The sequence below is a fragment of the Hemisphaericaspora subhashii genome, assembly GCF_019202705.1.
Source record: "Hemisphaericaspora subhashii strain CBS 10753 chromosome Unknown scaffold47, whole genome shotgun sequence".
Lineage (NCBI taxonomy): Eukaryota > Fungi > Ascomycota > Pichiomycetes > Serinales > Debaryomycetaceae > Hemisphaericaspora > Hemisphaericaspora subhashii.
The window spans coordinates 1-22,767 of NW_026057303.1; the positions used below are offsets into that span (position 1 = coordinate 1).

Here is a 22,767-nt window from a genome sequence, read left to right on the forward strand (position 1 = left end):
GACATTTTGAAATTGCCAGAATATCAATGAAATTAATAGCAATAACTTATTCATACTTAGATTGCTGTTCTTCTATGATATATTCAGAAAGTAAGAATTGGAAAAGGGAGAGAATCATTTTGGATGCAACTGACTGATTATTTAAACAAGCCATTTTTCAAGGGGGGAACAGCCAAGGACAACAGGCCACTGGATGCAAAGAATGATGTCTAATTAGCATATTTCTCTTCTTGATGAAACATCGGTTGAGAGATATTCTTGGCAAGATTAAATTACTCTTGTATGATAGGATCATCTCTATTCTTCCACAGAGACTGTTGGGAACACTCAAATTCTAAAACCATCTGGACCAATTGAGGGACTTCATAAATCAGAGTTATTGTCATGGAATTTTAATAAGGTTAAATACGTTTAGCTAAAGCAATTGGCTGATAGATAGTCTAGTAACTTCGGAGGTTGGCTGGATGTAAATGTTACTTAAAATGGTTTGCAAAGAAAAAAAGCCAAGAAGATAATCACAGATTTTTCTATGAACACCAAAAGTTCTTGGTTTGTACATTTACATTTCTAAAGCATATGGAAGCATAAACGTGCATCTAAATGCAATCAAATGACGTTATGACATATTTAATGGATTTTTGTATACATTTTAAGCTTTATAATTTGAGATCGACAGTTTTTTTTTGCAACCTTTTTTGCAACAATTTTGTTGGCAACCATAAACTATCAAGCCTGTTTATCAATCACCAACCTACAATAATAAATCAGGTATTAAAGGAGGTAATGGTCACATCTAGTGTACATTTAATGCACTATTGAGGGTATAGCACGCAAAAATAAAACTTGGTCTTTTATCATGATTCTTTTCCATAATTCCTTCGTTAATCTCTCAAAACTACATACAAATTTCCTGGTAGCCTTTGCCTCTGAAATATAACTATTGAACCCTTTAGAGCTCCTACCAACCACCAACTTTATACGCAGGACTATCACGTGCACTTTGACAATGATACGCAGATCCTGATCAGTCAGTCTGTCTAGTTATTATTTACGAGAAGAGGGAGGAAAGTAATAAAGTAAGCTAAATCATAATTATCATAAGTTTATGTGGTATAAAAAATCAACTAAAGAATAAGGTATGTAAAAAATACAACAAGTGCCCATCCAGTACCATCTTTCATGGATGACCCTTTGTTAGCACTACTAACAGCAATAGAATCTGCTTCTTCTACTTCTTCTGTCACTTCTGTTTCTACTTGAACTTCTGGTTCCAGAGCAGGTGAATCTTCTGACGCTTCTTCCTTTCCTTCTGAATCTTTCTGTGGGATTTCTTCAGTAGTTGCTGGTTCAGTAGTTACTGGTTCACTTACAGCTTGTACTCCTTCCTCAGTTGCTGCAGGTACAACAGTAGCAGCAACAACTCCATCACTGTTGCTTTGAACACGTCTTAAAGCAGGAATATATCCCCCAACAACAGCATTAGTTTGAATAGCAACAGCACCAGCGGCACTAGGAATACGCTTTAAAGCAGGAATATATCCACCAACAACAGCATTAGCTTGAGCAGCTGCAGTAACAGCTGAAGTTGTATAGGAATTAGTCGGAACACGCTTTAACGCTGGAATATATCCACCGACAACAGCATTAGTTTCAATGGAAACAGCAGCAACGAGATTGGTTGGAACACGCTTTAAAGCAGGAATGTATCCACCGACAAGAGAGATAGTTTGGTCAGGTGCGGCAACAACACCGTCATTTGGAATAGCAGCACTTTGAGCAATTTGAAATTGCAAGACTGTCAATGAAATTAAGAAAAATAACTTATTCATACTTAGGTTGTTGTTTTGTAGAATATCTTGAGAAAGTAAGGATTCTATATTTTTTTGTAAATGGAATTGAATCGTTTGGGTGCAAATGGCAGGTTTTTAAACAAGCCATTTTTCTAGAAGGACAGTCAAGGCAGGCCCGCCACACACCAGATGCATAGAATGTTGCCTAGTTGGTAAATTTCTGTTTTTTCGGAACACCATTTACTTTCCGGAATGATCTTGGCATTATTGGATTGTCATCATATGGTAGACTCATCCCTCTTTTACCACAGAGTCTGGTTCTGTTGTGCACACTCAAAATGCTATCTCCATTCCTGCCAATTAAGGGAATTAATAAATCAGGTTTCTAGCCGTTGTATTTTAATACGGTTAAATAAGTAGCTTAGACAATTACTGTTCTCTTGATAGATAGACTAGAAGAATATTGGGAGGTTGGCTGGCTGTAACTGTGTCAAAAGTCAAAGAAAAAGGCCAAGAAAATAATGACAGAATTTTCTATGCAAACGAAAACTTCTTGATATATTTCTATGTAATATGGAAGCATAGACATACAACTGCATGTAATCAAAAGATGTTATGACATATTGAAAGGAGTTTTGTAACTACATCATTTATTAAATAAGCTTCATAATTTCTGATTGACAGATTTTTTTTTGCAACTCTTTCGCAACAATTTCGTTGGCAACTTTAAACTAATTAACTTTACCTAACCACCTACAGACAATAATGAATCAGGTATTCGAGACTGTAATGAAGCAAATGTACCATAGGATAAGAATGGTGAACATTATGTGGTAGTTTCGAAAACCCGCCATGAAAATGTAATGCCTACGTCTTCCAAGAAAAACGGAATGGAACCGAGTTATACCAAGAAATAATTATACCCCATAAATGATTAAATACCCACGATTCATTTCAATGTACTGATGAGTCTTTTACCATGTTGAAAACAGAAATTATTTCTTTTTCATAAACATAAGTCGGGTATCGCTCACGCATTTTATCTAATTAGAACGATGGCCCGTATCAGCCCGTGTCCGGCGAGATAGCGGGCTTCCGCGGTGGTGGTATTAGAAGCATCCCTTCAGTAGCATCGATTCACTTGGGTGGTAATACTGGTACACCAGGCGGTTCCAACTTTGTTGTGCAACCTCATTACATTTGAAATGTGGTTTAGTATACAAACTCATAGAGTTATGCATCCCGAAATGGCTTATCATTCAATGTCCTTATACTGCATACTCTTTGGCCTTACAAAGTTTTCGATCACCTGAATTATCTCGTTCCCACTAATATTGGTGGTTGTATGTGACTTGAATCTCCAATAATTGCAACTCGTAGTGTAATTTCTGAAGCTACGAGAAATGCTTAAATACTGACCACCACGGTCTTTCGGACACAGTCATTAGAATAAAGTATATAGGTGTAAAGGGATGACAGTAGTTAGCGAGGCAGTCGTTGGCTCATAACCTTGTTGCACACGACCTTTGTAAATAAGCGCATACTAATGCTAACAACCCCAAACTAACCTCAAGCCACTCGTCTACCCCTGGTCTTGTGACGACCTTTCCAGTTTCTAAACACATATTTTTATGGCACGTAAAAGTAGTACCACGTTTCTTCGTTTTCCGAATTTGCCACATTGATCTCTCTCTCCAGGTTTAAGATAGGCTGATTTGTCAAAGGAATGGGGTATCTAGAACCATGTCCAAACCATATTGTCTTGCTAAACAACAATTGCATAGAATCTAATCGAGGTTTAACTAAACGTAATAGTTTCTTCCACTATTAAAGAAGAAACCTAATCGACCTTCGATTACTGAAGAGAGGGGCAAATCAGAAAAAGGGACTTTTTGATTCATTCTTGTAACATCAATAACTTAAATTATTTTAGTTAGTACTGCATATACTTTAATACTTTAAACACGAGATAACAAAGGTAACGTCTCAACGTAGACCCACTAACTGAATACAATGTATTCTTTATATTTACTCGTCAATTTCAGCTAGTCACTTGATAGTGATTGTCGATATTTGAAATATCAAATTCGAATAAAAGAAATTTCTTAAGTTAATTAATTAATTAATATTAAAATCTAAAATTAAATTTTTGATCATTAAATTCGTTTAAAACTGTAAATTTCGTAAACAACTAAAAAACTTATCTTTCTTTCTTTCTTTCTTTGTTGTCTCTTTATCTTTAAACAACAATTAAAAGCAAAGTAATAATCTCAACTATTAGTTACTACTGCTTACTTACTTACTTAGTATCAACAATAAGTATCAATATCAGTGTGTATATATGAAGGTTCATAAACACTGCTTGATACTTTAGTGGTTACTTTAATATTCAACTTATTAAAAACAAAAACGCCTTAGAATTATAAACTTTAGAATCAACTGTTTTAGAATTTCAATAATCAAAGTATATTAATTAATATAGCAGATACCACTACTACTACCTACAAGCAATCGATACAATGACAACTGCTACAGCTACTGCAAGTATACCTCGGATACTGTCACTGTCATCACTAAAGAGCGATACTTCAAATGCTGCCAGTGTGGTTGCTACTGGCAACAAATTAATATCTCCTATTTCCAATACAGGTACTACTAACACTACTGTTACTACTTCAGCGGTTAACACTATACCATCTATCGATAAGAAGACATCATCATCATCAACTGTTGTACCGACTCATACGGCTTCTTTATCGCCGATACTGGCCGGTCCATTGTTTGGCTCATCATCACCCGCACAATTATTCAGTAGCGCCGCACATCCACAATTACAGAAAGTTCCCCCCACAATTTCTTCAAGTACGACTTCTAAAATACAACAACAACAGCCAACCACAACAATTTCTCATACGACTGATATTACTCCCGCTCCTATTATTCATAGTACGGTTAGTATGGTTACCGAAACTGTTACTACGACAGCTCCTGTTGCTGCTACTGATTCTGCTACTGTTGCTTTTCCTACTGCTATCATCACTCCGACTACTACAACCATGGCTGTATGTTCAGAATCATGTCCACGATTTAAACGAACTTCCTCAGGTTCGAATGATACAATATATGAACGGGATAGATATCGAGCAAGAGTAAAAGTATTAAATAACCCCGATGATTCAACAAATGAAAAGTGTCAAGAATGTGAATCTACATCAAATCAACCAGATCTCGATTTTATCAAAACTACTAGACTTAATATGGATTCTGAGTCTCCACTTGTGTCATCCTCAATATTTTATAAATCATTAGCTCATTATTCATATGATACATTTGCATTCCCGGTTAAAACTATAACTTTAGAACAATTGAAATTTATATTTATGTGGTATTTTAATTCACCATTACCGAAAACAAGTAAGATGTTTCCTTGGTTACATGGATTAAATCCCGAGAATTTTGCTCAGAAATCATTCTTTTTATTCCAACAACAGCAATTATATGATCGATTAGGTGAGAGTGGCGGAGAAGGCGAAGACGTATTTAATGAATTGAATTATTTATCAAGACCAAAACATATCCGATTCTTGATGTGTATTACTAATGATAATCCCAATTTAATTAATTTAAAGAATACGGTGGGTATATCGGAAATTTTACATAAAATAGATGTATCAAAATTAGAAATTAAAAATATAATTCAAAAAACAATTCCAATTGAATTTTGTGATAATGAAGAATTAATTGATTTATTAGTGAATGATTGTGTTAAATTAAAAGTATTACCAATTTTCAAAAATTTAGATCCTGATCGAGGAATTTCATTAAGAAATTTTCATATTCAAGTTGCTAAATTATCGACATGTTCTGATTTTATTATCTATGGTAACACTAATGTAGAATCAATGGCGAGAATACTTTGGTTAGCACAAAGAAACGAAACCAAAGTGGATCAAGCTGATGGGTTAGGAAGTACGGGAGAGGAATATAATGTATTTATATTGAATGAAGATCTAACTGAATTACTCGGAACAAGTGATGATTTCATATTTTCAGATGACGGGATTCAAATCCCTGGAGTTAAAAGCCCATTAGCTAAACAGCATAATCTCAAATCATTAATTGCAAATGTCGATTTCCCAGCCTTGGAAAAGATCGAAACCTCAAAAATGTCCTCTGCAACCAAATTACATCAGAATGTATGGGCAGGAAATCAATGGGATTGGTTATCCACCACCACGTCATCTCATTCCCAGCATCACAACAAAGTCACATCTCGTCCACAACCGTCCGAAATGAAGAATTTATACAACAACCCCGACCATTCACATGTCATAACTCATCCAGATCTTGATTCTAGTTCTACTACTTACCCATTAGTATCCAATTGGAACCTATTCATTCATTGTCATGCCGATGCGAAATTCCCATCAATGGCAACATTATCACAACTCTTGTTTACATATTCGATTACATCTCATGACAGGACTCTGGAATCGGAACGACATGTATTATCAGTTCCACCTTCAGGATCATTAGGTATTGGTGATTGTAAATCAGAAACACTCGAATCTTTGGTGAACACATGTAAATTAATCTATTTATATTCATCATCCACTTCCGATTCGGCTTTAAGTTGCTTGATATATTGTAGTGATGGATATACTGAATCTTCATTGTTTGTGTTGTGTTATTTGATGTATTGTTTGAATTTAAGTTTAGCCGATGCCATGTTGAAATTACATTTGGATTATGGAAGACCGTTTTATATCTTTTCTAGTGATGTTGCTATATTGAAGAAATTAGAACCTATTTTGAGGAAATTTAGTCCTGTGGTGAAGAAGAATATGAATTGGGGACTGGTTGAGACTATTTCAAGTGCAGATTTGAATGATTTATTATTAGGCAAGAAGGGGACTGGAGGTAGTCCACTGAGTATTTGTTCTAAGACTGGGAAAGATAAATTGAAATTAGGATATATTGAAAATAGTGACGATGATGATGATAATATAGTAGAGGATCAAGAAGATAGTAGTGCTACCAGTAGTGATGAGGATGGAAGTAGTTCGAATTATGATTCAGATTTGAATGATTTAGATGGAGGATCCGGTGGTGGAGCTGATATGTCAGATTGGGTAGATGAAGTAGAAGGATCAATTCCATCAAAGATTTTACCTTATTTATATCTCGGATCATTAAAACATGCCCTGTGTGTGACATTATTGAATAAATTAGGAATCAAAAAAATCATTTCTGTAGGTGAAACTGTTCCATGGCTTAATGGATATAAATTCCGTCAACATAATGATATCAAAGTCACTGAATTAGATGATGGAAATTTGGAAATATTTGAAATTGCTCCACGACCTGATCCACCACCTCCTAGTCAACATCACCATCATCATACTCATCATGGCCGGACCAAACCCCGTCGTCATCATACTTCAGTGACAACAGTTATGAAGGTGAATAATTTAGAAGATGATGGTATTGATGAATTAACCCTTGCATTACCCCATGTACTTGATTTCATTAATCAAGAATACCAATCCACAAATGGTCAAACTAAGATATTGGTTCATTGTAGAGTTGGTGTAAGTCGAAGTGCAACTGTTGTAATTGCGGAAGTTATGAAACGATTAATGGTTAATTTATCAATTGCATATCTTTATGTTAGAGTTAGAAGATTGAATATTATTATTCAACCAAATTTACGATTTATGTATGAATTATTTAAATGGGAAGAACAAGTTAAGATGAAACAATTGACAATTGGTGAAGGGAAATTTATTGATGGAACTCATTATTTAAGAGATATTGATTGGTTTATTATGTGTAGGGAAATTATGAGATTAAATGTTCCATATTTGAATAATTAGATAATGATTGAAATGATAATGATGAGAGAAACAAACATTTTTTATANTGATGAGAGAAACAAACATTTTTTATACTTGTTTATTTAGAGAGAGAATTATTATTACTTGTTTTTGAACTAGATCCCGATTGCTCTATTTATTAGTAGAAAGAATTATCGTAGTAGTAATGTAGATGTAAAATAGCCATCGCAAGGGTCTGATTCAGGGCATTGGTTATTAGGTCGTGTACAAATGTTCAAATATTTCGTAAAACAATTTTTTTTTGCTGCTGACATTTTTTTTATTTAAGATTTTTTTAGTTTTCAATTTACTTTTAACCAATTACTGGTAAACCAACCATTGAACTATTAATCACAAGGAACTAGTGCTTTACTAGCTATTTAAACAAATTCAAAAGGAGAACAAGGAGGATATTCCAATCCACCAATCAATTGATCAATTATTATTAAGTCAACACCTTAACAGGTTAAAATAACATTAGAGAACAAAACAGAAAGTAACGAACCAACCAAAGATGTCAGAGAATCCCTTATTTGAAGATCCATCAATCATTCAAATATCATCAGATAATTCATCTTCAACACTACAAACAACCATGCCAACATCATCCATTCATAACTTAGAACCAGGTAGTGCATTATCCAAATTATTAGATTCAGCAATTGCCAATGCTGCCAAAGAATCAACTCCAGATTTAGATCAAACACAATCACAGTCATCCCAACAACAACAACAATCAAGCTCACTACTCCAACCAGAGGAAGAATCATCATTTATCAATACAATTCCAATTAAGAAGCAAGGATTGCCTATGATTTATACAATTGAATATTTATTAACATTAAGAGATTCACCCGATAATATTAGTTTTAAGGATTCAGATAAATTACCAGATAAATCATTCTGGAGATTTAGAATCCCAAAACAACCAGGTCAGCAAGATTATAATCCAAATAACCAAACAGGTGGCAGACATCATCAAAAGAGAAATAGTTATAACCGAAGACAACAACAACAACAACAGCTGCAGCAGAGTCTGCAACAGCTGCAACAATCATCTCATTTGAATGAACCTTGGGAACGTAAACCGTTTAAAAATGAACCCGAGATCAATGATGAAGATGAAGCAGAGCCTGAATGGGATGATATTCCAGGTACAGGAGCTACAGCTGGTGGCGGTGGTGGTGAAGGAATGATGATGGGAATGGGACAAACAGTTGAAGATTTTGAAAAATGGAAATCGAAAATGAGAATGCAAGAGCGTAAAAGAAATGGTGAATTTATTGATGAAGAAACTACTCATGAAAATGAATCTGAACAAGCAGTACATGCAGGTAATGAAGTTGATAATTTCTTCTCATTTGTAAAACCAAAAATTGAAGAATCTAACAAGGGTAGTATTTCTAGTGAAGATGGAACTACTCCAAGTGGTAGTGAACATGCTAGTAATGAAGCAGCTGCAAGAAGTTCTAGATTTTCGTCATTCTTCCATCAAACTCCCGGAAATAAGAATGAAGACCAGCCAGCTACTAGTGCAAGTGCTCCTGGTTCTACTATTCCAGCCAATGCTAAAACTGGCCCGCCACCAGGATTTTCAAAATTCTTTGGTGCTCATCCTCAACAAGAACAACAACAACCACAGCAACCTCAACAAAGACCCCCACAACAACAGGGACCACCTCAGCAGCAACTGCAACAACAACAACAACAACAACAACAACAAGGACCACCTCCTCCAGGTCCTCTTCATTTCCCATCACAAGGACAAATTCCAGGTAGACCTCCAGTGCAAGGTGGTGGTATGGCTTCTAATGATAATTTCTTTATGTCTTTATTGAATAAGAAGCCAGGTCAAGGATCTCCAGAATCTGCTTCAAATACAACTCCACCAAAGAATGGGTTAGCTGCTTTATTCAATGCACAACGACAACCACAGCCACAACATCAACAACAACAGCCGCAACAACAGCAACAGCAACAGCCTCAGCCGCAGCCACAACAACAGCAATTTCAGAAACCTTCGCCACCGCATCCACAACAACAACAACAGGCGCAGCAACAGCAGCCACCTCAACAACAACAGCAACAGGCGCAGCAACAACAACAACAGGCGCAGCAGCAACAACAACCTGGTAAAGTGCCACAACAACAACAATTACCACGGAATCAAATGCAGCTCCAGGGAGGTGGGCATCTCCAAGGTCAAATCCCACCTTGGATGAGACAAGGAGCACAACCACCCCCACCTCAAGGAAAATTCCCACCAGGTATGCCACCTTTCCCCTATGGAGTCCCCCCTCCACCAGGACAAGCTGGAGCTGGTGGCAGACATCATCCTCCTCCTCCCCCGGGTGTATTCCCTCCACCTCCAAACGGCGCTGGTGGGTTTATGCCACCTCCTCCACATGGGCATAATTTCCCACATCCACAAATGGGTGGTGGTCCACCTCCGCCAGGATTCAATCCTAGATTTATGCCACCTCCTCCGCCTGGATATATGGGGTTGCCTCCACATTTGCAACAACAACAACAACAACAGCAACAGCAGCAAGGGCAACCTCAACAAGGTCAACAAGGTGGTCAGCAGAGTGGTCAGCAGATCGGTCAACAACAACAACGTAGATGATGATGAGTTTGATGTGTGTATGTATATTTGGTTTCTAGTGATAAGTTTTATTTTGTTTATATATATATAGTATTTAGTTTTAAATTGCATGATTTTTTATACTTCCATTTAATTAATTGAGTTTTAGTAGAGAAGGTGTATATATTATTATATAGTTCTAGATATTTGTAAGACAAGATTTAATAATTGGATATGTTCATTAGTACCATTATTCAACCGACTATCAATCTTGAATAAGATTTTTGCAATTTCATTTTTGGTCAATGAAGATAAACTATCATCAAGGATCAATTTATCATGCAATTGATCAATTAATTGTTGGGCACTCCATCCTTGTAATATAATATCATTCACGTATTCAATGATTGGTTTAGATTGACCTGATTTTATAACGGTAATAAGTTGACATAAGATGTCGTCTGGCAAGATCCCCGCCGTCTCCCTAATTGATGCAACCGTAATCACTGCTTCAGAAGTATCATCGACCTCATTTTCTAATGATTTTGATAATTTGGCGGCCGATTGTAAATATGTAATCGCTTTTCTCAAATCCCCACCACTAATATTTAAAATCTCTTCTAATACTTCATCCCCTTGTAATTTCAATTCTTCAGCTTGAGAAATATATCTTAATCTTTCCAAGGCATTAACATTATTCAAAGATTTGAACCTAAACTTCGAACATCTCGATGTAATTGGATCAATTATTCTGGTGATATAATTACAAACAAGACAAAAACGAGTTATACCACTATATATTTCCATTGTTCTTCTCAAAGCCGATTGTGCATCATTTGTCATTGAATCTGCTTCGTCCAAAATGATAATCTTATATGGAGGACAAGGATAATTAGCCAAATCTTCTTGAGTTGGATTTGAGATATTTAATCTGGCAAAATTCTTAATTTTTTCACGAACAATATTTATACCTCTTTCATCAGATGCATTTAATTCTAGAACACGAGATTTATATAATCGAGGTCCAAATAATTGTTTGGCTAATGCTAAGATGGTAGATGTTTTCCCTGTGCCTGGTGGACCATAGAATAACATATGGGGGAGATTTGAACTTGTGTTTGTTGAAAGGGTTTGGGATAAGACTTTTACAGTATGATCCTGAGATGCAATTTCTGATAAGTTTTTGGGACGGTATTTTTCAACCCAAGGAGTATGATGAAGTTTTTCTTGGTGATATTGGTCCAATTGTTTGTTTTCCATTAAGATATTCATTGTAGGATATGTTGTTGAGTATTTAGTTGATGGATGGATGAAGATAAAGACAAAGATGAATCAACCATTTTTTTTTTTCATTTAACAGCATTGGCCATAGGCGCGTTGATGGAAAATATTGTTTTGAAGACAATTTTTTAATTACGCGTTTTATAACTTTTTGATGAAATGAAAGAAGTAGCAAGAAGAAACAAGAGATTAGAAACTAAATTTCAAATATACTAATGAAAGAATCGAGATGAAGTATATGTGAATGCTATTACGTATAATCTAGAATAAAACTACGTGACGTGTTAGTGGTGACGTTTAACTACTTACACATCTGGTAGCCCTGATTTTATAAGGGAGTCAACATCCGCTAATTATAAATGTGGCCCATTCGGCGTATATGAAGTTTATGTTCAGCGTTTGTAAATAATTCTAGGAGGGAGAGCGGTCTTTTGTATATCTAAATGACTCTAGTCAATATCTACACTCCGATGGTAAGCGGATTATTAAGATTTTTTTTAACTTCCTCTGAAAATTTTGCAATTTGCGTTATTGCAACATTAACTTAATAAAGTAAAAAAAGAAAGCAAAGAATGAAGTTATTGCAGTTTTGTATTCTCTTCCATACTATAGGCTAGAATTTGCCTATGGTAATACATCCTAGGGCATTTGTATCCTCTTTCAGTATAACTAACTAATAACTATATTAACTCAATATTTTGCGAATTAAGCTTGATATAAAATAGTCGAATACACATAAATAACCAATACAAAAAGGGGGCCCCTTATTCTATGTATGATCATGCTTTTATTATTCTGAAATATGTCTTATTTTCTTGGAATAGATCTTTAAGTTGTCCTACAATTCCTACCTTTTTTACTCTACTTATATATGTTATTCAATCAACTGAAGACGCCAAGAATTTACTGAAAACCTGAAGAAAACTTTAAATAAAGTATTTAACTGTACCATCCTGTACAAAATTAATTTACATATTTACCCATGCGGGATACATTAGACCCAAATTGGATTCAAGAAAGCTTTCAAATATCTTAAAATGGAAAGCAGAACCTTGTTGACGGTTCTCTACAATCACAATGCTATCAGAAAGGGAGACCTATAGAAATTAACTCCTAAATCAGAAGTAGAAACTCCTTATGATGTATGAGCTGGTAACCTTAGCTGGTATATGAGAATGATGTAATCCAGGTTGGTTTGTATGTAGAAGACAACAAGAACTAAAAATAGAAGCAACTAAAAATAGCAACAGCTAAAAATAGCAGACAGAAATACGAAGAAATACGAAGTATGTCATGAGGCGAGGTAACGCGTATTTTATGTGTAATTCCTAAAAGTAACTTATAGACCAGATACCTGATGAAAGAGATTGTCAGCATAGCTAGACTTAATGAGCATAGTTCACAGAAATGATACAAATACGAGACAGAGTCTCAAAGAGTTTGAAATTAAAGTATATAGAATAAACAATTAACTAAGCAAAAAATATATAATATCTACTACTACTAAAATGGAAAATCAACTTCAATCTAATGTGTATCCCGAGCCTAACCTACAATATGAAAGATTGATTAAAAATAATGGTTACATTGGTCATGCCAAATTGTCAATATCCAAAAATATTCTTATTCTAAGCGAAGCCATTTTTGATCACCCCATTATGCGAGCTCGCTTAGAATAAATAATTGTTGACATTTTGAATAAGCGTCACTCCTGATAGAGGCTTTAAGACATCGCTTAAGTATAAATATGTAGTTTGATTGCTTCGAAACATCAGGAAGCATATTTTTGTGGAAGCAAAACAAAATGAAGATAATCAATTTAGTCTTTGCTTTATGGGCAATTGCCATCCAATATGGGATATATGCTTTATCGACAAAGGATCCCAAACTTGTTAAGGAACACGCTAGAGATATGAATTCGGGGGGACTTGAGGGACTCGGGTCGACTCTAAATTCTAGACCATTCGATTATCATGTCTTTGATAAGAGACATCCAAATCATAAATTGAGAGTTAGAAACACCGATCCCGAAGATTTAGGCATTGATACAGTCAAGCAATACAGTGGTTACTTGGATGTTGAAGATGAAGATAAGCATTTCTTCTATTGGTTCTTTGAGAGCAGAAATGATCCAAAGAATGACCCTGTTATTCTTTGGCTAAATGGTGGACCAGGATGTTCTTCCATGATGGGTTTACTTTTTGAATTAGGTCCTGCTTCAATTGATAAGAATTTAAATCCAAAACACAATCCATACAGTTGGAATAATAATGCTTCGGTTATTTTCTTGGATCAACCAGTGAATGTAGGATTTTCTCATTCCTCAAATTCGGTAAACGAAACGGTTACTGCTGGGAAAGACGTCTATGCATTTTTGGAACTATTCTTTAAACAATTCCCGGAATATTCTAATCTAGATTTCCATATTGCCGGTGAATCCTATGCTGGGCATTATATTCCGGCGTTTGCTACAGAAATATTATCACATGATGATCGTTCATTTAATTTAACGTCGATTTTGATTGGGAATCCGCTTACAGATCCGTTGGTCCAATATGAATACTATAAACCAATGGCTTGTGGCGATGGTGGTGCTGATGCAGTACTATCCTCAGATGAATGTCGTGCTATGGAACAATCCTTGCCAATATGTCTTTCGCTAACCAGGTATTGTTATGAAAATGAATGGGAATGGAGTTGTATCGAAGCAGATAATTTCTGTACCGATACACAATTCAACCCTTATGCATTGACTGGAAGAAATCCGTATGATGTTCGTATTGACATGGAGGGCGATAAGGGGTATATCGAAATGGAATATGATGATGAGTATTTGAATAAACCCGAAGTAATGAAAGCTCTTGGAGTTGAAGTTGAAAAGTTTAATACGTGCAACAGCAGTATTCATGAAAATTTTGCTAGTGATGTAATGAGACCTTTTCAAAGGGATGTTCAAGCATTGCTTGCAGAAGGTTTGCCAGTATTAATTTATGCTGGAGACAAGGATTTTGTTTGTAATTGGTTAGGTAATGAAGCTTGGACCAATCGATTGATATGGGAAGGACATAGCAAGTTCGTCAAATCCCCAATTAAGAAATGGGAAGTTGATGGCAGACATGTAGGAGATGTTACTAGCAGTGACAACTTTACTTTCTTAAGAGTATTCAATGCTGGTCATATGGTTCCTCATGACCAACCTGAGAATGCATTGGATATGATCAATAGATGGATTAGTGGTGACTATGCATTTACTTAAAAAGTTAGCTGAGTACATTCTAACGAAATGTCTAAGAACGTGTAAGTTCTATGGCAATGCGACGTGGAACTTGTTTCTCGTGAGTTTGGTTTATTGGAATTAAGATATGAAACATACCAATATTAAAAGAAATAAATGACGGTTAGATCCATATTAGAAGATTTATTATATTATGGCCCTATTTTCTATGTTCTTCGTGACTATTAATTTGTGTATTTAAGAGTCACATTTTCCTTGTTTTAGTTTATTTAGTTTATATAAAATTATAGAGATATTACGTTTGATTCGAGTTTATATAATTTACTAATTCACGGCCTCTAAGTTTAACTTCATTCTCGAGCTCCACTAGAAGGTATTGCTTCTGTAGTTGGCTTCAAGAGGGACATTGTATGCGGAATCTAATTTTAGAATTTTCCGAAGTTTGTACCTTTATAAGGTTGTATGCAGCTGCCTCTGATCTTCAAAGGTATTACTTATTAAGAACTCGCCCATCTCTTTAGAGTGACCTAACTACGAAGTCTTTTGTGGTCCTCCTCCATTATTAACTGACAGTATACTTACGTGTGTTATAAATCCCGTTGTGAGGAGGAAACAAACTGCAAAAATTGTATGCTTTTCATATGATTACAACCGTGTTGCTCCCTCTTATTAATCTACGTTAGACGATCGTCATGTTAGATAATGACAAGATTTATATATAATAATCAAAAGCTATTTAAGATTACATAAGTATATAAATTTATACAAATTTAACAATTAATACAGTTAAAAATACAACGAAAGCTACAGTACTCCAATCACCGACAACTCCAACGTCCATACTCTGCGAATATGAACTTTAACAGCGATTCTTTTATTCCCACCATTCTGTACTTCTTCATTCCCATTAAACAATCCAGGAGCATCCAACTCAATCTCAACCTCGGAATCAGACCACCAACATTTCCGCGCAGGTTTTCTCCAAAACAACAATAATTTCGTTTGGTTCGAAGTATCCACATGACGGTGTTTAGCTCGAAGTGTTGGAGTAGAAGATAATGATCTAGACGCGGCCCGACTTGCGCTAGTTGCCAATTGAGCTATTCTTGACCGGGAGCGTTTGGCATTGGGTGAACCTCCAGCAGTACCGGTATTTGAATTTGTTGGGGTGAGTGAAGGTGAATCAGGTTCTGATGGGGGCTGCGGTGATTTCAATCTTATTAATGAAAGAGATGATATGACGCATTTGTTAGGTTCAAGGGATCTTGAGCCCCATTTTTCTGTAGGATCAAATCCTGACGAACATAGCATGTCGAAAAGATGCTGTTCAGCAGGTCCTAATCCGGAGCTCGTAGGATGTTGTTGTTGATGTGGTGATTGATTTTGATCAAACTTATATCCTAAGCCTGAGAATATTAGTTTATTTTTGAGCAATTCTATTGAGACTCCTAGTTTTAATTGTTTCATTTGTTCACTGTTTATTCCGGAAAATGGAGGGATTACATAAAAATCTAAATCTTCACGTAATACAATTATAGCTGGTTTTGATTGTAAGACATTTTCTTGTTGATTTGCTGAATGATTAGTTTTATGAATATTTAAGAAGCTATTAGTAGGAGACGCCTGAGACAGTTGTTGCTGTTGTTGGTGGTGTTGTTCCATTTCTTCCAAATCCTTAGCTGCTTCTTGAAAGACTTCAATTATATATTGGAAACAAACTGGATCAAAATTGACATAGACAATATCATCTTCAGTTAAATTGGTTATTATTTGACCATTTACATCCAAGAATACCCCATTGGGGAAAAGACATAATAATATGCTTTCAGGTAAACTCATTAATTCATCTCTAGTGATTATAAATTCTTTACCACGGATATTTAAATGTATTTTGGAATTATAATCAATATCAATATCTTCATTATCATCATAGGATACTTGTGGTATAGTTCCATATGAATCAGGTGTTACTTGCGTGATTATATCTTGTTGTGACATTCTGTGTATATGTATATGTGTAATGTATAGTACAAGTTACCAGCACTTGCGGGTTATGCTTATAGGGGGATTGCGTTTTATTGTGTGGTTGTCTTTTCTGGGCTAAACGGCGGGTAAATTTGTAAATTTGGTGACGTTTGCTTGTGTGCTTGTGCGTACGTGAATATGGTATATTATTGGGGGGATGATTGGAGTGGTAGTAATGAGTGTCACGTGTTTATATCACTAATAGTAAATTCTTATACTCTTTATGTCTGGATGTTACTATCTATCTGTCTCTCTCTCTCTCTATAAGGTTATAATTAATTCAAAAAGTGTGTGTGTTGTGAGTCAAAAAAGGTGGAATTGAATTTTTTCTTAACCATCAAGAGATCTACGACATTACAATTTCACGACATTATAATTAATGTACGACATTGACTACTGCATCTAACATTTCCTACGTCATCCCTTAATTACAAATAGACTTTATAGCCTTATTTTACATTCACTTGGAGGGGCATTAGTCAAGATGACATGTCAAGGGAATTGTACTTGTAAGCCAGACCATATAGATGCACCAATTAGTCCTACTAACAGCCATTCAGAGAGTGATGATGTATGGGCAGATGATGATGACTATAACAATGCGAATGAGAATGAATTAAGTAATGCAACTAATGATATTCAACGATCTCATTATTCCAGGGGATTTCTTGATGGAATTACAAGTGCTAAAGAGAATAGTCTTCAAGTAGGATTTGATACAGCATTTCCTAAAGGGGCTCAATTAGGTATTAGGGTTGGTAAGATACTATCAACTGTATTATCTATTGATACTAAAGAAGAATTTGATAAGGCTAAGTCTGAATTAAATATTATAAAAGTATTAGATAAAAAGTATTTTAATGAAGATGGTGATAATTTAGAAATTAGTAATCAACATCATCCGGTGATGGATAAATGGGAAAAGTATATAAATAACTAGGGGACTGACTAACAAAAAAACGGTTTTATAGTAACTATCTAGTTAATGGCATATCGTTTATAATTTCTTGATTTAAATTATCATATAATCCAAGAATCTTCTCTTCAAATCTAAATCTTCCCTTTGACCAATTAATCCATACTTCACTAATTAAATATTGAGTTTCTTGAAACATTAAATACTCTTCAAAACAACAATTTTTAATTAACCAATCTTTATTTAATTGTTGGAAAATCTCTTGTTTATCATTAATAATCACTTGTCTTAATCTTGCAATATCGGCTCCCTTTGCATCAGCATCTTCTGTACTCAATTTCTTAAATTTATCTTCATTTTCTTTGATTCTCTTTTCTAAACTTTCGATATTATTAATTGATAACTTTTTAGTTCTTTCAAATAATTCTTGTAATGAATATAAATAATCCAAATAATTCTTAAACTTCTCCAATATTGTTGTATTGATAGAATAACTCTCATCAATCAATATTTGACTACTCTTATTAAAATATTCACTCACGCGTCCTAAGGAATCATTAACATTTCCAATATCATTATTTTTCAATAAAACTTCATTATCACCGGGATAAATCTTGGTATTCAATTGTCTAAATTTCCCAATCATTTCTACAAATTTCCCATTATCAAAACTAATCTGTTGTTGTCTCTTCTCGTGTCTTTCCACTAACAACACTATCCTTGTCCATATTTCAATTAATTTCATAATATTACCCTCTGCCTCTGACCAATTCTTTAAAAACTCTTCTCCAATCTTGGGCCAAATGGTATTTATGAAACTGGTTTGAATCTTCTCACCTTTGAACTCTAATGAATAATCAATCTTTGCTTGTTTTTTCCAGGTAGTGATATCAGTGGGAACAGTCAAAAAGGTTTGGACAACTGGTTCTTCTCGAAGTATTGGATGTTTAATTAATTGATTAAGAAATCTATGTAAACCACGACGACGTCTCTGTAAGAATTGAGAATCTGGGGAAGCTCCTACTATATGCATATTAGTATTATGTTCTTGCAAACGGTTTGTAAAATAAGAATAAGAAAAGACATACCTGTAAATTTCTTGGGTGGTAACCCAGGTATTACTCTAAATGGATATTTCTCTAACAAGAATTCCAAGAGCCTGCAAATATAGATCTGTTAGTAAACTTTCTCACCGTGATTTCAATATGTTGTTTATACATACCAAACAAAATCAGAATATCTTCGAACAACTTTCTTTTGTCCATGACTTGAAGTTCCTCTTCCTAATTGTAAATTATGACTAATAATATAATTAATATGTTTAAATAAAATACCCTCCTTTTCGGGTACTTCTTTAATCTTGACCGCATCAGCATTATCTTCAATTAAAGGTTTGAATCTATCTCTAATTTCATCAACATATTTTTCAATAAATAATGTATCAACAGTATCCTCACTCACTACATTCTCTGCCAACACCAACCCCCCAGCCCCTACTCCTCCTGTTGCTGTCGTCCCTGCGCCACCTTTCACATCTGATCCACTGTCCAGGGGTTCGATCAATCGACTAGTCGAATGATCTTTCAAAATCGGATCGTGACGTTCTTCCCCATCATCCTTTCGTTTCCAATAATCATCCTCTTCAGTTCGATTGGCCAATAGCGGATGATATCCAGTTGTATCTTCGTCTCCTTGTTCGTCTTCATCAATAATTGACGAAACAAACTTCTTAGGCAAATCAGGCAATGAATTTAATCTAAATTGTAAACTAACATAATCAGCACTTCCAGGCACATCGATTTCTAATGCAATTAATCCTAAGACCATATAAAAATTTGTCGCAATCAGAATTGGCATTAAATTATTATCATATGCCAAATCGAGGATTCTTGATTTTTGATAATTGGTTAAATAATTCATGGTGATTAATTTATTAAAAATATGAATTTCTAAATCATTGATAGTTTTTAATTTATCAATTAGATGAGTATGGATGTCCTTATATGATTCTGGGACGTTGGTGATAATGCTTGAGTTTGTGGTAGTATCTGTGTGGGAAGCTCGAGATAAGAGTTGTGATGAAGTGAGATAACTGGCTGCTCCAGGTGGTGCACCTACTCCTGGAGTAAGGGATGATGGTAAAATTGGTGAGGTGGAATTGGCTTGTTGACGATCGGTGGAGGCATTCCAATTGGACCACGGATCTTCTTCCTCTCCTGTGTTGAATGGATTTGAATTCATTGATTTGATTTGATTGAATTTTTATAGAAGAGAAATGATAAACGGAAGAAGAAATTGTTGGGGGTTTATAAATTTGAAGAGTAAAAATAAACGTCCCATACAAATGGAAATTTTATCACGTGATTCTGCCGTATAAATTGATACCAATTTCCTACAGGCTTTTACAATTAATATCCGAGCCATAAGCACGATCATTCATAGTATTGTCGTTTATACTGTATTTATCATTTGACAATCCAGTCGATTTTATCTGTTACAAGCTTATGTTTCCTTTAAATTAAATTTCAATCTAGCTAAAATAGCTTGCCCTTCATTTATTATTACTCGTACTACACTATATAGGCTACTTGAATTTAGACAACTTCTTAGCAGCTTCTTCTTTAACATCCTCTTGATCACATTCACTCAACTCTTGTAAAACCCCAACACAAATATCCTTAACAGGTGGTCTATACATAATCAAAAACTGTAACGCCAAAAACCCAATTTCAGATCTTGCCGGATCAAAACACAATGATTTAATCTTGCCAATCAAATCTTTATTTAAATAAGGTAAGTCACTCAACAAACGAATAAAGATCTTCTTGTCATTAGGTTCTATAAAATTAATCATCGATTCAAGAACTTTATCCGCCCATTTATTATATATAGGAGTATCTACCTCAATATCAGGCTTCTTGTTCTCTTTGATATTCCTTGCTTCTTGAAAGACTTTCTCACTATACCATTCCTCGTTCATCCATTCAATAATCAAATCGATTCGACTATGGATATCTTCCAAGAAATAGTCGAAGATCGCTTGTCGGATCATATCACTCATTTCTTGATTCGTTTTGTCATCAGGGGATTGTTCAATATCATAATCATCATCATCCTCGGCTTTGGTTGTTTCAGATGATTTGGTTCTCATACCCCTAGTGGCTAATCTAGTCAATAATAATATCCAACTATCCTTCTTCCATGATTTAATTGCAATTTTGGTTAATTCTTTATTTATATCAGTATCCGCATCATTTTCCTCTTCGTTGTCATCTTCGGTGGCGATTGGGGCTTGTGATTTGGCTAAATTGAAGAAATTCTTAATTATTATGGAAATATGGTTTTTCTTATCTTGAAATGATAATTCTTTAGGTGGTGGCAATGTATATACAGCTTCGGGATTATATCCTTCTTCTTCCTCTTCCTCCTCTTCTTCGGATCTATCTTCTTCTGAAGGTTCGTCAGATGGAGCAGGCTCTTGTTGATTAAATTCCGATTTTACTTGGGTTGCAACTGGGGCATTGAAAGTGCTAACTGGTACTTTGGGAAGTGTTTTCGGTTGAGGGGTTGGTCTCTTTACACTTACGGGTGGCGTTGGAGTTGATATTGGGCCTGGTGCGGGTGTGGATTCAAGTGCATTTGTATATCTATCACTTATAATTTCTAAAGCTTTTGATAATCTAGGTACAGGAACTTTTTGTAATGCATTTATAACCATACTTGTTAATATATGCTGAGGTACGGTAGTTAAATCAAAATTATTTAATTCATTATTCAAATCGTTTAAAATATAAAGATTTTTGTAATCCATAGTTTTAATTCTTTTGGATGGATTATAAAATCCTTCAAATTTTCTCTTTTTAATGTTCGGTTCTACAATTGTAAAGATATTCTTCTTTCTTATATCATTACCTCTATCAACTAATACTTGAATCCTTTTGTTAAGGTGTTGAAAGTTGGATGGTATAAGACCGTTTTTAAAACAATGCTGTAAAAATATCTTGATAACACGATCAATATATTTCTTTGCCAATTTAAATTGTTCAATTGATTGATAATTTGATTGTAATTTCGAATTCGTATCATATTTATCAATAATACCGAGAATCTTACTAGCATACTGTGGTTTCTTTTTCATAATTATAATACAGTGATTTAAAGTTGCAGATACCAAGGGAGTTATTATAATATCATGATTGAAAGTTTTCAATATTAAATTCAATAAACTTACTGATTCATATTCCATATTACTATATTTAATTAAACTATGGTCAGGACTTACTCTATTCAATGAAAACCCACTGCCAGACGCTAAAGGTTCTCCTACAACTTGGGTCTTACTTTGGTAATCAATAACAATCATAATAAACTTTAATAATTCCAATTTAGTAGCCACATTTCTACTTAAATCATGTTCAGTATTATCACTTGGATCTAATGGGAAATTTGTTTGGAATTTATTAACCAAAGAATTCTTTAATTCAGTTAATTTACTCCAAATTTGATTACATCCATCATTTTCAGCAACATATTGGAAAACCAATTGATATGTAATACAACTAATTTCGATAACATTTATAAATTCATGAATATCTTTAACAATATTAGTAAGATTAATTAAAGCATCTAAGGAATCAATGGCTAAATCAACCCTATCAGCGTGCTTCAAACGTGAATTCTTTATGAATGATTCATGGATGAATTGAACACACCATGATTGTATTGATTGTTCTTGTCTATTTACAAACGGTAATATTTGTCTATAGACTTGTGCATAAGTTTCTGGTTGATCAAATGCAAGTGATTTTGCTTGATTTAATTGATTAATGATTTGGTCAGGCTGGAATGTTCCTGGCGCATTATTTGAAGACATTATATCTAATGGATCTACGTTCAAGAATGTATATCCTTTTGTTATAGATCTCTATGTTATTGATCTAAACTTGCAATGAGGGAGAGTGCTGTAAAAATTTTCTCTGTGTGAATTTTTCCTGTTGCTGCGATTTTGTTTGTATGTTTGGATGTTATTTGGCTTTAACCCCAAATCACATCTTCCATCT

General features: G+C 34.6%; 9 protein-coding genes across 9 annotated transcripts; 4 read left to right on the forward strand and 5 right to left on the reverse strand. All coding sequences in view use genetic code 12, as the record gives it.

Moving 5' to 3' along the window:
- Positions 1-1,124: 1,124 nt before the first annotated feature.
- J8A68_003136 (uncharacterized protein) lies at positions 1,125-1,829 on the reverse strand (the record flags this gene model as incomplete). The annotated part of the gene is made up of 1 exon (XM_049406960.1): positions 1,125-1,829. One exon carries the CDS (start codon positions 1,827-1,829, stop codon positions 1,125-1,127), a length of 705 nt encoding a protein of 234 aa, XP_049263536.1.
- Positions 1,830-4,309: 2,480 nt separating this feature from the next.
- Positions 4,310-7,666, forward strand: J8A68_003137 (tyrosine/serine/threonine protein phosphatase; the record flags this gene model as incomplete). Its single annotated transcript, XM_049406961.1, has 1 exon — positions 4,310-7,666. One exon carries the CDS (start codon positions 4,310-4,312, stop codon positions 7,664-7,666), a length of 3,357 nt encoding a protein of 1,118 aa, XP_049263537.1.
- A 514-nt stretch (positions 7,667-8,180) lies between these two features.
- On the forward strand, positions 8,181-10,292 carry J8A68_003138 (uncharacterized protein; the record flags this gene model as incomplete). The annotated part of the gene is made up of 1 exon (XM_049406962.1): positions 8,181-10,292. One exon carries the CDS (start codon positions 8,181-8,183, stop codon positions 10,290-10,292), a length of 2,112 nt encoding a protein of 703 aa, XP_049263538.1.
- A 147-nt stretch (positions 10,293-10,439) lies between these two features.
- On the reverse strand, positions 10,440-11,522 carry RFC2 (replication factor C subunit 2; the record flags this gene model as incomplete). The annotated part of the gene is made up of 1 exon (XM_049406963.1): positions 10,440-11,522. One exon carries the CDS (start codon positions 11,520-11,522, stop codon positions 10,440-10,442), a length of 1,083 nt encoding a protein of 360 aa, XP_049263539.1.
- Positions 11,523-13,335: 1,813 nt separating this feature from the next.
- J8A68_003140 (S10 family peptidase) lies at positions 13,336-14,787 on the forward strand (the record flags this gene model as incomplete). Its single annotated transcript, XM_049406964.1, has 1 exon — positions 13,336-14,787. One exon carries the CDS (start codon positions 13,336-13,338, stop codon positions 14,785-14,787), a length of 1,452 nt encoding a protein of 483 aa, XP_049263540.1.
- Positions 14,788-15,570: 783 nt separating this feature from the next.
- On the reverse strand, positions 15,571-16,764 carry J8A68_003141 (uncharacterized protein; the record flags this gene model as incomplete). Its single annotated transcript, XM_049406965.1, has 1 exon — positions 15,571-16,764. One exon carries the CDS (start codon positions 16,762-16,764, stop codon positions 15,571-15,573), a length of 1,194 nt encoding a protein of 397 aa, XP_049263541.1.
- Positions 16,765-17,275: 511 nt separating this feature from the next.
- YAE1 (Yae1p) lies at positions 17,276-17,731 on the forward strand (the record flags this gene model as incomplete). The annotated part of the gene is made up of 1 exon (XM_049406966.1): positions 17,276-17,731. The coding sequence occupies one exon, from the start codon at positions 17,276-17,278 to the stop codon at positions 17,729-17,731; it is 456 nt and encodes a 151-aa protein (XP_049263542.1).
- Positions 17,732-17,765: 34 nt separating this feature from the next.
- J8A68_003143 (uncharacterized protein) lies at positions 17,766-19,948 on the reverse strand (the record flags this gene model as incomplete). Its single annotated transcript, XM_049406967.1, has 3 exons — positions 17,766-18,730; positions 18,796-18,866; positions 18,930-19,948. The coding sequence occupies 3 exons, from the start codon at positions 19,946-19,948 to the stop codon at positions 17,766-17,768; spliced, it is 2,055 nt and encodes a 684-aa protein (XP_049263543.1).
- A 343-nt stretch (positions 19,949-20,291) lies between these two features.
- J8A68_003144 (RNA-processing protein) lies at positions 20,292-22,580 on the reverse strand (the record flags this gene model as incomplete). Its single annotated transcript, XM_049406968.1, has 1 exon — positions 20,292-22,580. One exon carries the CDS (start codon positions 22,578-22,580, stop codon positions 20,292-20,294), a length of 2,289 nt encoding a protein of 762 aa, XP_049263544.1.
- Between the last annotated feature and the right edge of the window lie 187 nt (positions 22,581-22,767).